The sequence below is a fragment of the Ostrea edulis genome, chromosome 6 (assembly GCF_947568905.1).
Source record: "Ostrea edulis chromosome 6, xbOstEdul1.1, whole genome shotgun sequence".
In the NCBI taxonomy this organism is placed as follows: Eukaryota; Metazoa; Mollusca; class Bivalvia; order Ostreida; family Ostreidae; genus Ostrea; species Ostrea edulis.
This window is the reverse complement of record NC_079169.1, coordinates 5,800,730-5,814,084: the sequence shown is the minus strand read 5'-3', so window position 1 is coordinate 5,814,084 and position 13,355 is coordinate 5,800,730. Positions and strand designations below refer to the sequence as shown.

At 35.4% G+C, this 13,355-nt stretch overlaps 1 protein-coding gene across 4 annotated transcripts in view; it reads left to right on the top strand.

Moving 5' to 3' along the window:
- Positions 1 to 557: 557 nt before the first annotated feature.
- Positions 558 to 13,355, top strand: part of LOC125683469 (rho GTPase-activating protein 18-like) — a 52,929-nt gene continuing 40,131 nt past the window's right edge. The window contains exons 1-4 of one of the 4 annotated variants that reach the window (XM_056141387.1): positions 10,631 to 10,916; positions 11,234 to 11,302; positions 11,390 to 11,574; positions 13,265 to 13,330. In XM_056141387.1, the coding sequence (XP_055997362.1) occupies positions 11,460 to 11,574; positions 13,265 to 13,330 (181 nt within the window). In that variant the 5' untranslated portion in view covers positions 10,631 to 10,916; positions 11,234 to 11,302; positions 11,390 to 11,459. Of the gene's footprint in view, positions 655 to 10,443; positions 10,921 to 11,233; positions 11,303 to 11,389; positions 11,575 to 13,264; positions 13,331 to 13,355 lie in introns of those variants that run through there. The other 3 variants (XM_056141385.1, XM_056141384.1, XM_056141386.1) reach the window with 3 other exon arrangements.

The window sequence follows — 13,355 nt, the reverse complement described above, 5'->3', positions numbered from 1 at the left end:
AAAAGAAGAACACCCCCCCAAACAAACAAACAAAAAATCCCAAACAAACAAAAAACAATGGCTAGCCGAGCTCGCCAGGAAAAGACCCACAATCAAAATAGAATCTAGGGGATGGAAAAGAAACAGTTATAAATAATATGGGAATTAGAGGTCTAGTAGATCTATATAGAATTTTTAGACAGGCCTAACTTTATCGCATGAAATATTGATTTACCCGCAAGTGTAATCACTGTTCACGGAGGCGTATTTAAGGGCCACATTGTATACATTTGTGCATTGAAATTACCTATTGTCAATTTCGTTTTTTAAATTTGATTAAATATTGTACAGGTAGATCTATAATTATATAAAGACCTATAGATACATATTAGGCTTATAAAAGTTGAATAATTTTTGGAATACAACTAGTGAAGAGGAAATTCACTGGGGTGGGAATAGGTGGGTATATGTGAGTTCTTCAATGGTATACTTACATTTAGATATGATATACTTACAAATAAAAAAAAAAATACAATAATTTTTGTGTTTTTATATATTGACCTAGATTTTAAGTTTGCGAACTACGCATGCCCGGAAATAGTGGACGGAAGTGTAAATATAGATAGGGACAGTCACAGCACTTGACAATCGCTATCGGGTATTTCAACTGAAGTGGTAAGGAATATTTTCTTGTTTTGTTTTTGATTTATACAAGGTATTGAAATTTACGTTCAAGCAAACTTTTCTTTCATCGCACTGCGGGGTGCCACCCAGCAGGTGTTTCATCGACGTCATGCAATCATGTAACACCGCAACAGGTAAAATCTGCAAACTAGATGTATTATAATATTTAACTGGCGAAAAATCTTCTGCTTCCAAACGCAGACGTCATTGCATTATATCCATAGGGACTCGGATTAAGAATATTGAACCATTTACTGTTTATAAAAAATAGCGATTTATTATATTTTATCACAACGCCTAAGATTAGATCGTACGATCTATATCATATTTATCATGGTGATGGACCTACAACCATCAGAGCACCCAAACTGCCCCCCCCACCCCACCCCTACACTGTCTCCCCCACCACCCCCACCCCCACACTGTCCCACCCCGCCCCTACACTGTCCCACCCACCCCCACACTGTCCCCCCCCCTTTATACAGATCACATGAACAGAAAGAAAGAAGAAAAATAAAACGGATAAAGCATCTTTATTTAACAGTGTTTAAAGCTGGTCATTAAGTGAAAACATTAGCTCAGGGGTAGAAATGGACACAATGACAGGTAAAAATGCTGGTCATTAAACGAAAATGTCTGCTCATGAGTAGGGGTAGACAGAATTATTATACACAAGGACAGGCAGAGATGCCAAATTCCCTTGCTCTACCCAAGAAATTTAACTTGCCCTACCTTAAAATTAAGACATATATATAATAGAACTATTCGAAATTATTTATCTTGTTGTATTTTATTCAGTCAATTCATCCATATCTATTTTTGTTTGCTCATCGTGATAAATCAACAGCCAAGTTTCCTCCCACGGTTTAAAGATGTGTGCTACACCAGAGAAATTTGGTATGGATGAAAAGTGAAGGATATGGAGAACAATATTTTGAAATTGAAAACTTTCAAATTTACTTCATTTAGTCAAAAAATGCAGTTCTAGTGGAAAGCAATCTGAAATTTTGTTTAAAACTCCTGTTGGTCTCAAACCTGCAATCTACAGTTCTGCAGACGACGTGCTGACCTACTCAGTTAGTCAATGAAATTGGAAATGAATAGAGAAATGTTGCTGATATTTATATTTTCATGTTTTAAAAGGAAGTCTGCCATTATGACGATGTAGAATACCTCCTTAAAATATCCCCGTATTCTGTTCGGTTTGTTGTTCTGTCTTAGTACTTTGTTGATACGGAAGGTTCATCATTGTGATTATTACAGTCGGGGTCCTTTCTCTTTCTTGCTAAATGTCACAAACTTGTCCATATTTCGATTCATCAACACATATTGCACATTCACCTTGACCATGTTGACATTGCATCTAAGTAGATTCGGCACTTTGCAATCGATTTTAAAGGGAAAGACAACCCTAACTACATTGTTGCTTTTGTGAAAAAAGTATTACTTACTGATATCGTAAATGACAGTCTTTAAATACAAAATCCTTGCCTAACGATTAAATCAATATTAATCTATCATATATTTTGAATTACCCACCGCAAAGAGATCAGCCATTGAAGTTTAATTTATGATGTCACACCGTCGATTCCGGTTTATTTCATCAGCAGCACTAAACATGACAAGTCATGAACAGTTAAGTTTTTAGCCGTATAGATTTGAGCCTAGCTGTTTTTTCGCAAGAAGAAATTGAGAAAAGAAGACTTTCCGTTGAGTTGCAGACCAGTGAGGCAGATGATACACGTTTCTTCATACAAATGTCTTGAACATCAACTTGTCATTACGCAAATGATGGATCCACAGTATACATAGTCTTTTCTTTTCAGATGACTTTGTTGGGCTAGGAATTTTGAAAAACTGTTTTTCACATCTCCTCTACCCATTAGTGCAATTAACAGCTTGACAGGAAGGCATCATCCATTTGTAAAATCTGCCACATGCACATCTTTGATGATCTTAGAATCTCATAAAAATCTGAACAGACGGTGTGACGTCAAAATTATTGATTTTTGTGGTCTTGAATACAAAAGAGTTCTACATCATGGTAGCCTCCATAGATGGTGGGAATTTCGATTTTTAACGTTTTGAAATTAGTACTGAAGATTATCTAGGCCGTATATCAGCAGAATATTATGACAAATTTTTATCGAATAATTAATCCTATCATTTATCATTCATGTAAATGTTTTTGGGTTGCCTTCCCCTTTAACTTCACTATATATTAAAGCGTTTTTAAATGATCCATGTCATTTTTCATGAGAGGGGTGTATGTGTTTGTATCATATCGCTGGATGAATGCTGACATGCTTTCGGTTTGTCCATGATCGACACTGCTAATGCATTTACATTTAATATTATTATCTATATTTTCATTTTACTTTAAAAAATCACTTGCCACAGACAAGTTCTTGTAATTTTACCTGCCTGGCTCTAAAATATGGTTGGCATCGGCCAGTGCTATTTGTCTACCCCTGTCATGGTTTTGACTTGAAATTAAAACATGAAAATTACGTGAAATTAAAACATGAAAATTACGTGAAATTAAAACATGAAAATTTGTGGAATATTGTGCAAGTTAGTAGCATTGTTAGCATGATCCACTGAATAATGCAGGAATTGTACACTGGTAAATCAAGCAACAATTTTCTGTATATGTCACAGACAATATGCATACTGTGATCATCTGCAGTTTCAAAAACTAGAACTCAAGACAGGTGGATGTCCTTGAAAACATTGTGCAGTAGTTAAGGCTATGTGAACCATGATATTGGCCTGGAAAGCTTAGTGGTTAGAGCACTTTACTAGTAATGCAGACCCAGGTCCTGGGTTGGATTCCTGGTCCAACTATAGATTTTCTCCTTTCCTGTAACTTAAGGGTGCCATTGACCACCCCAGGACTTCTGGTGAAAGTCCTACCAGGGGCAAAAAGAATCTAGGTTGTGTGTCTTTGAGGTCAAAGACAATTTAAGGAGGGAGGAAAATATAGTAGCTAAGGCTATATACAGACTGGGGATATCAACTTGGATAGCTCAATGGTTAGAGCACCTGAATGGATGTCTGTCTGGATAGCTCAGTGGTTAGAGCACCTGAATGGATATCAGCCTGGATGGCTCAGTGGTTATAACACCTGAATGGATGTCAGCCTAGATAGCTCAGTGGTTATATAGAGCACCTGAATGGATATCAGCCTGGATGGCTCATTGGTTAGAACACCTGAATGGATATCAGCCTGGATGGCTCAGTGGTTAGAGCACCTGAATGGATGTCGGCTTGGATAGCTCAGTGGTTATATAGAGCACCTGAATGGATGTCGGCTTGGATAGCTCAGTGGTTAGAGCACCTGACTAGTAATTAAGGGATCCTGGGTTTGATTCATGCTCCATGCAGCCATAAATTTTTTCTTCTATATATTACAATTGGATTAATTGAAATTGCTTTTTGGAAAAACAATTTCAATCTACTTGCTACATGATGGTGAAAGGTACAGTGTATGTGTTTGAATAATTTCACTACTTTTTACATGTGGTTTTGTCACTCCTTCTACATTGATCTGCCCCCCCCCCCCCCCCCCCCCCCCTTGACCCTGCTCTGTATTTAGTGAGAGACAAAATAGTGATCAATGACATTACATTAATAGTGTAAAATCTAAAGCAAACTTGCATGGTGCCGCGCCATGCCCTTTTTAATTGCACCATGCCCTTTTTTCTCATTTTTTTTTTTATAAATATTTGTTAATAAAAACAATTATTGTTCTTTATTTCACAAGGTTGATTGAAAAGTTTAAAATCAAGGCAGCAGGTATTAACTTTTAAAGAGGCTAAATAATTAATCTATTTCTATCATACAATGAAAGTGCCCCGAAATTGTCTTGCTGCGACGAAAAGTGCCCTTTTGAAAATATGATATGTGTGCCCTCTCTAGATCCTAGATTTAATACTTATAGTCTACATTTATTTGGAGTGACCAGTAGGAAGTTTCGCTGATTCAGAAATAATTAAATGAGTACATATATTCTTCATATTGGCACAATTTATAAACAGTAAGCAGAGATCGAATTGACTCGATTTTATATTGACTAATTTATAATGATTGTACTGCTATTGATATTCACATTATGATAGTTTAAAAAATGAATAAAAAGAGTAAAATTGGCGACATTAATCATGTTAATTGCTCTACTGATGTCAACTTCTGGTTGATGATTAAGGAACTGTAGCATAGCTATTAGTAATGTAAAATATCATGCTTGTGTTTATTGATCAATGTTGTTTTCACAAATGTGTGTACAATACACATCATATATACTTTTGATGTAGAAGTAACTCGGATAGCATCATTTCATACTTGTCAGGCAATCTGTAATATTTTTCATGCATTACGCTGTATATTCATCAAGCTTGGTGTGTCATTTTGAACGCTTTTCATCTCCACCCATGAAATTAATTAAAAGTAATTGATTACATGTATGTATTATTTGGGACTTGTCAATGATAAGTAATTGATTGTGTATTATTTGGGACTTGTCAATAAGTAATTGATGATGTATTATTTGGGACTTGTCAATGATAAGTAATTGATTATGTATTATTTGGGACTTGTCAATGATAAGTAATTGATTATGTATTATTTGGGACTTGTCAATGATAAGTAATTGATTATGTATTATTTGTCAATGATAAGTAATTGATTATGTATTATTTGGGACTTGTCAATGATAAGTCATTGATTATGTATTATTTGGGACTTGTCAATGATAAGTAATTGATTATGTATTATTTGGGACTTGTCAATGATGAGATTTTGAAAAGAAATGAAAATTTGAATGATCTGAGTGCTGCTGTCAGAAAGGATTTAGATCTTCGTCACTGAATGCATTTTTTTTTTGTTTAGGCAGTTTGCAAATTGGATTTGAATTTGTTTTCCAAAAATAAGTTTTAATTCAATGTTTCTGATGACAACCACTTTAAGTTTTGTCTGTTCTATAAACACAATCCGTATAACTGATGACCAGTTGTAGTAGCTCAGAGGTAGAATGTTTTCTTTGTAACCAGGAGGTTGTGAGTTTGAGCCCCGCTCGTGTCATGGGTTGCATCAAACCTATAAGATGTAAACATAGGTATAGTGATTGCTCCTTTGCCAAACGCTCGTCATTGAGGGTCACAGGTATTTCGGATATGACCTTTGAAACAGAGGTCTCGTGTCATGGCAGGTGTTCCAGGCATGTTAAGGAACCTCATTGCTGCTGAATGTAAGTGCTAAGCAGAGGACACAATCCAGGGCTTCACCTACAGCTGGTGACGTCTCAATATGTGTGAAAAATTCTCGATGGGACTCAAAACAAACAACCAACCAATCAACTGTATATTAAAAAGTGTAAAATGTCATTGCATGTCAATTGAATTTGTTAGTTGTTGCACTATGCATATTAAGTGTGTAAAATGACTGAAACTACAAAAAAAATAATTGCTGCTTGATTTACCAGCGTATCATTAGCTCACCTGAGCCAATTAAGCTTTTCTCATCACCTCTTGTCTGGCACCCATCTGGCTGTAAACTTTTAACATTTTTTACTTCTTCTCCAGAACAACAGTGCTATATAATTTCAAGCAAACTTAATTTGCCACAAAGCATGTTTGGATAAATGAGGATAAAAATGAAAAACACTTCAATTTCAAGAACAGCAGGGCTATGATTAGTCATACTAATATGCAATCATCCCCAGGTAGTGCAGATTCAAATTTGCTCACATTGTGGCCCCAGGGAGTAGGTTAATAGGATCACAATAGCTAGGGGATCAAAGTTTAACATTAAAATGTATCTTTCGCAACAACAGCAGGGTGACTGTCATGATTAATATGCAAGCACATACAGGTAATTCAAATTTAAGTATGTTCACATCAGGTCAGCAGCCCCGGGGTAGGCTGGGTCCACATAAGAGATCCTATATGTTCTAATTCGTGTTACTCAAATGAACCTAGATTATATATCATCATAACAACACATGTGTTAATGTAAGTGAAAGAAGCGCTTTTATGCTCCCATTTATTAAAAGTACCAATACATTTCAGTTTTCATTTTAACTTCTTTCTGTTATAAAGAAAAATACATATTATTCAAGCAAGTGATATATAACTAAAGTGATAGCGTTACTGTACCCAATACTGTCTTTTGTGTGGGCATATAATGCAACTTTTCCACAAAATGTGGGTTTTTTATATTCAAGATATCTTATGGCAAAAGCTTTATTTCTTACCATCTTTGACTTTGTTACCTTCACCTCTGGAATAGCAAGGCCATGTTAGTCATAGTGGTATTGAGGCATCCCCATGTTGTGTAAATTCAAGTTTGTTAAAGGTTACTCACTAGTTGGGGCCACAATATGGGGGTCAAAATTTTTCAGGGGAATAAAGACTAAAAAAATCTTCCAAATATCACAATAGCTGAAAAACAACCATGTTGATTCATATAGTCAGGGCTCACACTGGACCAAAATTTTGTGTCGCAACCTGGCGCATGTGCATCGACTCATACACCTTTCCTGTAGATCTATATTTCATGTATATTATTCAAGAGGCATATACAACATATCATATCTCTGATTATTCTTACACAATGTATACAACATAGCTTTGTTTAGCTTTTATCACAAATCACTATAATTATTAGGATATTTTGAAAATCGATTGTATTTCAGCAGATTGCTTTTTAGTCAGTCTGATGACATTGCAGCACAATCATGGTTTTATTTCTAAATATTGTTTTTGGCTAAGTTGACTCAATTCTATTTCATACCAGAAAAAAATAATAGTATTTCATAGCATATAAACTGGCTATATTAAATAAAGACAAAAAATGAGTTTCTAAATGTTTATTAATCATTTTAGTAGTGTAAATGATATATATTACTCATTAAATTTGCAGTCTAGAAAAAGTCACTGATGACAAAGTTACTGAAAATTAATTACTGTAATATATAACACATGATCATAGTTTCACATCACATTTTCACTGAAGAATCCTGTTTTCATCTTGAAATCCAGAATGACAAAGTGGTCCTTTGGTGAATCTCATCATGTAGAGGAGAAGGGACTTCATGAAGTCTGAAACAAATTTTAAATGGCTTAAGATGATGTGAAGTCAAAAGATGACAGGATAGCAATTTCAGAAGAACCTACTGTTTTGCGTTTCCTCATGGCCATTTTCTAAATAGATCAAACTAAAGACCTAAAGAATAATGCAATTTCCCAACATTCCGCTATTTATACCCTACACAAATGGATTAGAAAATATAGCTGAACATTCTAGTTTACCTTTCTAGATGAAATCGCTTTTGTACTGTGATGAACCGACAAATTAAATTTTATATATTTTTATTAACACTGAAGTATCTTCCATTGACTAGCTTGTGTGCACAATCACATGCTTTTTATTCCATCCAGTACAAAACAGGTAGCTCCCCAGTAATGACTTGGGTATCTCTATATTTACGATATGTACTGTAGGCAGCTGGCATGCGCAAAGTTCATTTCATTCACACCTACCTGCAAATAGAGGATCAACCCTTTGTTTTGTGTAAACTGCTAAATAAACAAGACGCCCCTAAGTCTTTTTGTTACCATGCGACAGGGTATCCACATTCTGCACAGGTAAAACAGCCGGCCTGAGGCTGTTTGGATGCCAACAGCTGAAATTCAAAATGGCGCGCGAATACTAAAATACGAAATGTCCGTGTCGCATTTCCGGAATTTCTGTCGCATTTTTTTCTGAAAAATCGCAAAATGCGATGGGCAGCGCGAGCCCTGATAGTAGGTAGTCTCTGTACAGTAATGCATTAGGTGATGTCTGTACAGTAACACATGAGATGATCTCTGTACAGTAACACATGATATGATCTCTGTACAGTAACACATGAGATGATGTCTGTACAGTAACACATGAGATGATCTCTGTACAGTAACACATGAGGTGGTCTCTGTACAGTAACACATGAAATGATCTCTGTACAGTAACACATGAGATAATGTCTGTACAGTAACACATGAGACGATTTCTGTACAGTAACACATGATATGATATCTATATAGTAACACATGAGATGATGTCTGTACAGTAACACATGAGGTGATGTCTGTACAGTAACACATGAGATGATGTCTATACAGTAACACATGAGATGATGTCTGTACAGTAACACATGAGATGATGTCTGTACAGTAACACATGATATGATGTCTGTACAGTAATGCATTAGGTTATCTCTGTACAGTAACACATGAGATGGTCTCTGTACAGTAACACATGAGATGAATGATCTCTGTACAGTAACACATGAGATAATGTCTATACAGTAACATGAGGTGATGTCTGTACAGTAACACATGAGATGATGTCTGTACAGTAACACGAGGTGATGTCTGTACAGTAACACATGAAATGATCTCTGTACAGTAACACATGAGATGGTGTCTGTACAGTAACATATGAGATGGTGTATGTACAGTAACACATGATATGGTGTCTGTACAGTAACACATGAGATGATGTCTGTACAGTAACACATGAGATAATGTCTGTACAGTAACACATGAGGTGATGTCTGTACAGTAACACATGAGATGAATGATGTCTGTACAGTAACACATGAGATGATGTATGTACAGTAACACATGAGATGATGTCTGTACAGTAACACATGAGATAATGTCTGTACAGTAACACATGAGATAATGTCTGTACAGTAACACATGAGGTGATTTCTGTACAGTAACACATGAGGTGAATGATGTCTGTACAGTAACACATGAGGTGGTCTCTGTATAGTAACACATGAGATGATGTCTGTACAGTAACAGATGAGGTGATGTCTGTACAGTAACACATGAGATAATGTCTGTACAGTAACACATGAGATGATGTCTGTACAGTAACACATGAGGTGATGTCTGTACAGTAACACATGAGATAATGTCTGTACAGTAACACATGAGATGATGTCTGTACAGTAACACATGAGGTGATCTCTGTACAGTAACACATGAGATGATGTCTGTACAGTAACACATGAGATGTCTGTACAGTAACACATGAGATGATGTCTGTACAGTAACACATGAGGTGGTCTCTGTACAGTAACACATGAGGTGGTTGGTGTAGAGTAACACATTTTAACTTAGAATCACTTTAGAATTCAATGTGACTACGTTAAACTTTAAAGTTCATGAGAGGACTGAGCTAGTACGATGTAAATTTGTGTTAAGGACACCTAATATTGACAGTAGATACTTTAATGGACTTGACATAACGATAAGGAAGTGGTGTCTGCATACCTAGTGACTGATGGATTTGTAAAAGACCTTGTCACAAAACAATATTACGACTAAGATAAATTTCTTGTCTCCTGTTTGTACTTGATTGAGTGCTACTATAATGTCCCGGGTAAGAATACATGTATACTTGTACTTTGTTTTGCTCATTCAAAAATATGTGTGCAAAGAATTGTAAAGGAATTAAAGTTTTAAAGTTTTTTTGAGATTTTCATCTTAATATTGTAAGAGTTAGTGTGAAAAGGCCCACAGATCTGGGACTAGAGCACACAGGTATTGTCATTTATAATGGGGAAAAAGGTCATTCATCTTCACTTCTTGTTACAAAATCTGTTCTTCAGAATTTTAAATTTGTAAAATCTGACCATGTGAAAACCATGAAAAGATTAGCTGAGCCTGATCACACACACACACACACACACACACACGTTTAGCAGTATTTAGATGTTGACAGTGGGTATGGATATCCAGTGGAGATAGAAAATTCATGTATCGGTGAAATAAATATTTTCCTACTAATGTCAAGATAAGAGGTCTCCGTGTGTCACTTGAACTCGGGGCTAATGAGGCCTCGGTATTTACTCATACTAACATTGATTAGGAGACAGGAGGCCTGTGCTGTGAGGGACATCCTATTTAGTGTTAGTTGATAATTGTTGTGTCACCAGGATTTCCTATACAATAACCATGACAGCGATCATTTGTCTCGAGATATTCTCAGCATCAGTCTCTTTGTTGTGCAGCAGTTCCATGTGATTTTTCATTGATTCATGATTAAGTGTTTTACATAGTGCATGTATATCTATATATACCGTAACACTCTATGCTTCGTGCTGTGTTATGGGCCGTGAATTGATTGTGTTACATGTATGTAGTGTGTGTTAGAGCTCGCGTACTACACTATACAAGTTCAACCTTAATACAAATTGTGTAAGTATGTTGTATTTAGTTTGATTATTAGTTTGATTTGATCATTAGAATATATGTTAAAGTACGGCGCTGCACTATTAATTATAAACATATGATATTTTTAATCTTCTTTTTATCGTGTACTTGCATTGATTTTGACAGAAATATGTATTTATTTAGATGATAAGATTAATGCACTAAGGGAAACCCCACAAGCTTATTTTGGTTTCAATAAATACGTTGTGTACTGCAGTAAGTTTAAGGTGCAGTGTTATTTTGTGTTCATGTCTTAAATGTAGATTTAAAAAAAGATACCTTTAAATCTTTGATGGCAACAGACAATTCACAGTCCTTGTAGTAATTCTTAAGGTGCTCCAACAATGCCATACATCACATAACACAGTATGGTGAGTAGTGGCTGCACTTAACTGGGCGGGGATTTCTTTTGTATTGAGAGGCATCCAGAAATTCACAATTACCTACTTGTCTTTCAGAAAATGGTGATGGTGTGATGCTCGAACAATTTGGCTATGAGATGTAGTCAGAAAATGTTTGTCACCAATCATGAGCAAATCTCCGAGAAGCAACAGTTACGAAGATTATTGGAAAGAGTTCAATGACATTGCCAGCGGTACTGATGGGGAAAATGAAGAGGAAGAGAGTACAAAGACCCCAGATGGTAAGCTTGTTGTGCTGTACATCTCTCGACAATGTATTTAAGGAGGAATGCTACACCAGGCCTAGAAGTTTTAAAACTTTGACCATACTCATACTCAATCTCGGCCTTGTTTGTTTTGAGTACAACTTTGAGCAAGCTTTGAAACATACTTGAAAAATCTTGAGCATGTATTCCATTTCAATGTGAGAATCATTTTATAAAAGTTTTATAATCTTCACTTTTGAGTATGAGTATGATTTAGAGCACATCTAGAGTTTGTTTTCAAGCATGTAATTAAGGGAAAGTGAATAACTTTATAAAGTAATTAATCTGCTTTAAAGTAATTATGTACAAAAATAATAGATGAACATCGGGTCATACAGCTATAATAATTTGTGTATACTGTGTTAATATGGGCTATGATTGTATGTATAATGTACAGCGTATAATGATTTGTGTATACTGTGTTAATGGTCTATGATTGGACATGACAAGAGAGATAATGCTCAACTCTAGATCTGCAGTTAATCACTCTTCAGTAAAAGGAGGTACTTTGTGTGTAAGGAAGTAGACTTAGCTGATGGTGAATAAAGTGCGGTGTGGAAAGTGTTTCTGATTAACTTAGTGACTGTAAGAATAGACCCAGCAGTGTTTCTGATTAACTTAGTGACTGTAAGAATAGACCCAGCAGTGTTTCTGATTTACTTAGTGACTGTAAGAATAGACCCAGCAGTGTTTCTGATTTACTTAGTGACTGTAAGAATAGACCCAGCATAGACACAGCAGTGTTTCTGATTTACTTAGTGACTGTAAGAATAGCCCCAGCATAGACACAGCAGTGTTTCTGATTTACTTAGTGACTGTAAGAATAGCCCCAGCAGTGTTTCTGATTTACTTAGTGACTGTAAGAATAGACCCAGCAGTGTTTAACACAATGTCTTCATGATATGTCTCTATAGTGTTTCTTTGTTGTCTGGATGTATATTGTTTTTATAATATCTGTATAACATATGTGTGATTTCTGCGAAGTGTCTCTGACTCTCTATGTTTGTATAATGTCACTTTGGTGTCTGATAATATTGTGTATTCTGACTATGTTTGTATAATGTCACTTTGGTGTCTGATAATATTGTGTATTCTGACACAATGTTTGTATAATGTCACTTTGGTGTCTAATAATATAGTGTATTCTGACTATGTTTGTATAATGTCACTTTGGTGTCTGATAATATTGTGTATTCTGACTCTATGTTTGTATAATGTCACTTTGGTGTCTGATAATATTGTGTATTCTGACTATGTTTGTATAATGTCACTTTGGTGTCTGATAATATTGTGTATTCTGACTATGTTTGTATAATGTCACTTTGGTGTCTGATAATATTGTGTATTCTGACTATGTTTGTATAATGTCACTTTGGTGTCTGATAATATTGTGTATTCTGACACTATGTTTGTATAATGTCACTTTGGTGTCTAATAATATTGTGTATTCTGACTATGTTTGTATAATGTCACTTTGGTGTCTGATAATATTGTGTATTCTGACTATGTTTGTATAATGTCACTTTGGTGTCTGATAATATTGTGTATTCTGACTATGTTTGTATAATGTCACTTTGGTGTCTGATAATATTGTGTATTCTGACACAATGTTTGTATAATGTCACTTTGGTGTCTAATAATATAGTGTATTCTGACTCTCTTGTAGAAGGAGAAGAGGAGGCAGCTTGGTTAAAAGATGCAGGCTATGAATTTGTTGTCAGTCACATTACAGGTAATCAGGATTCATTTTTAAAATT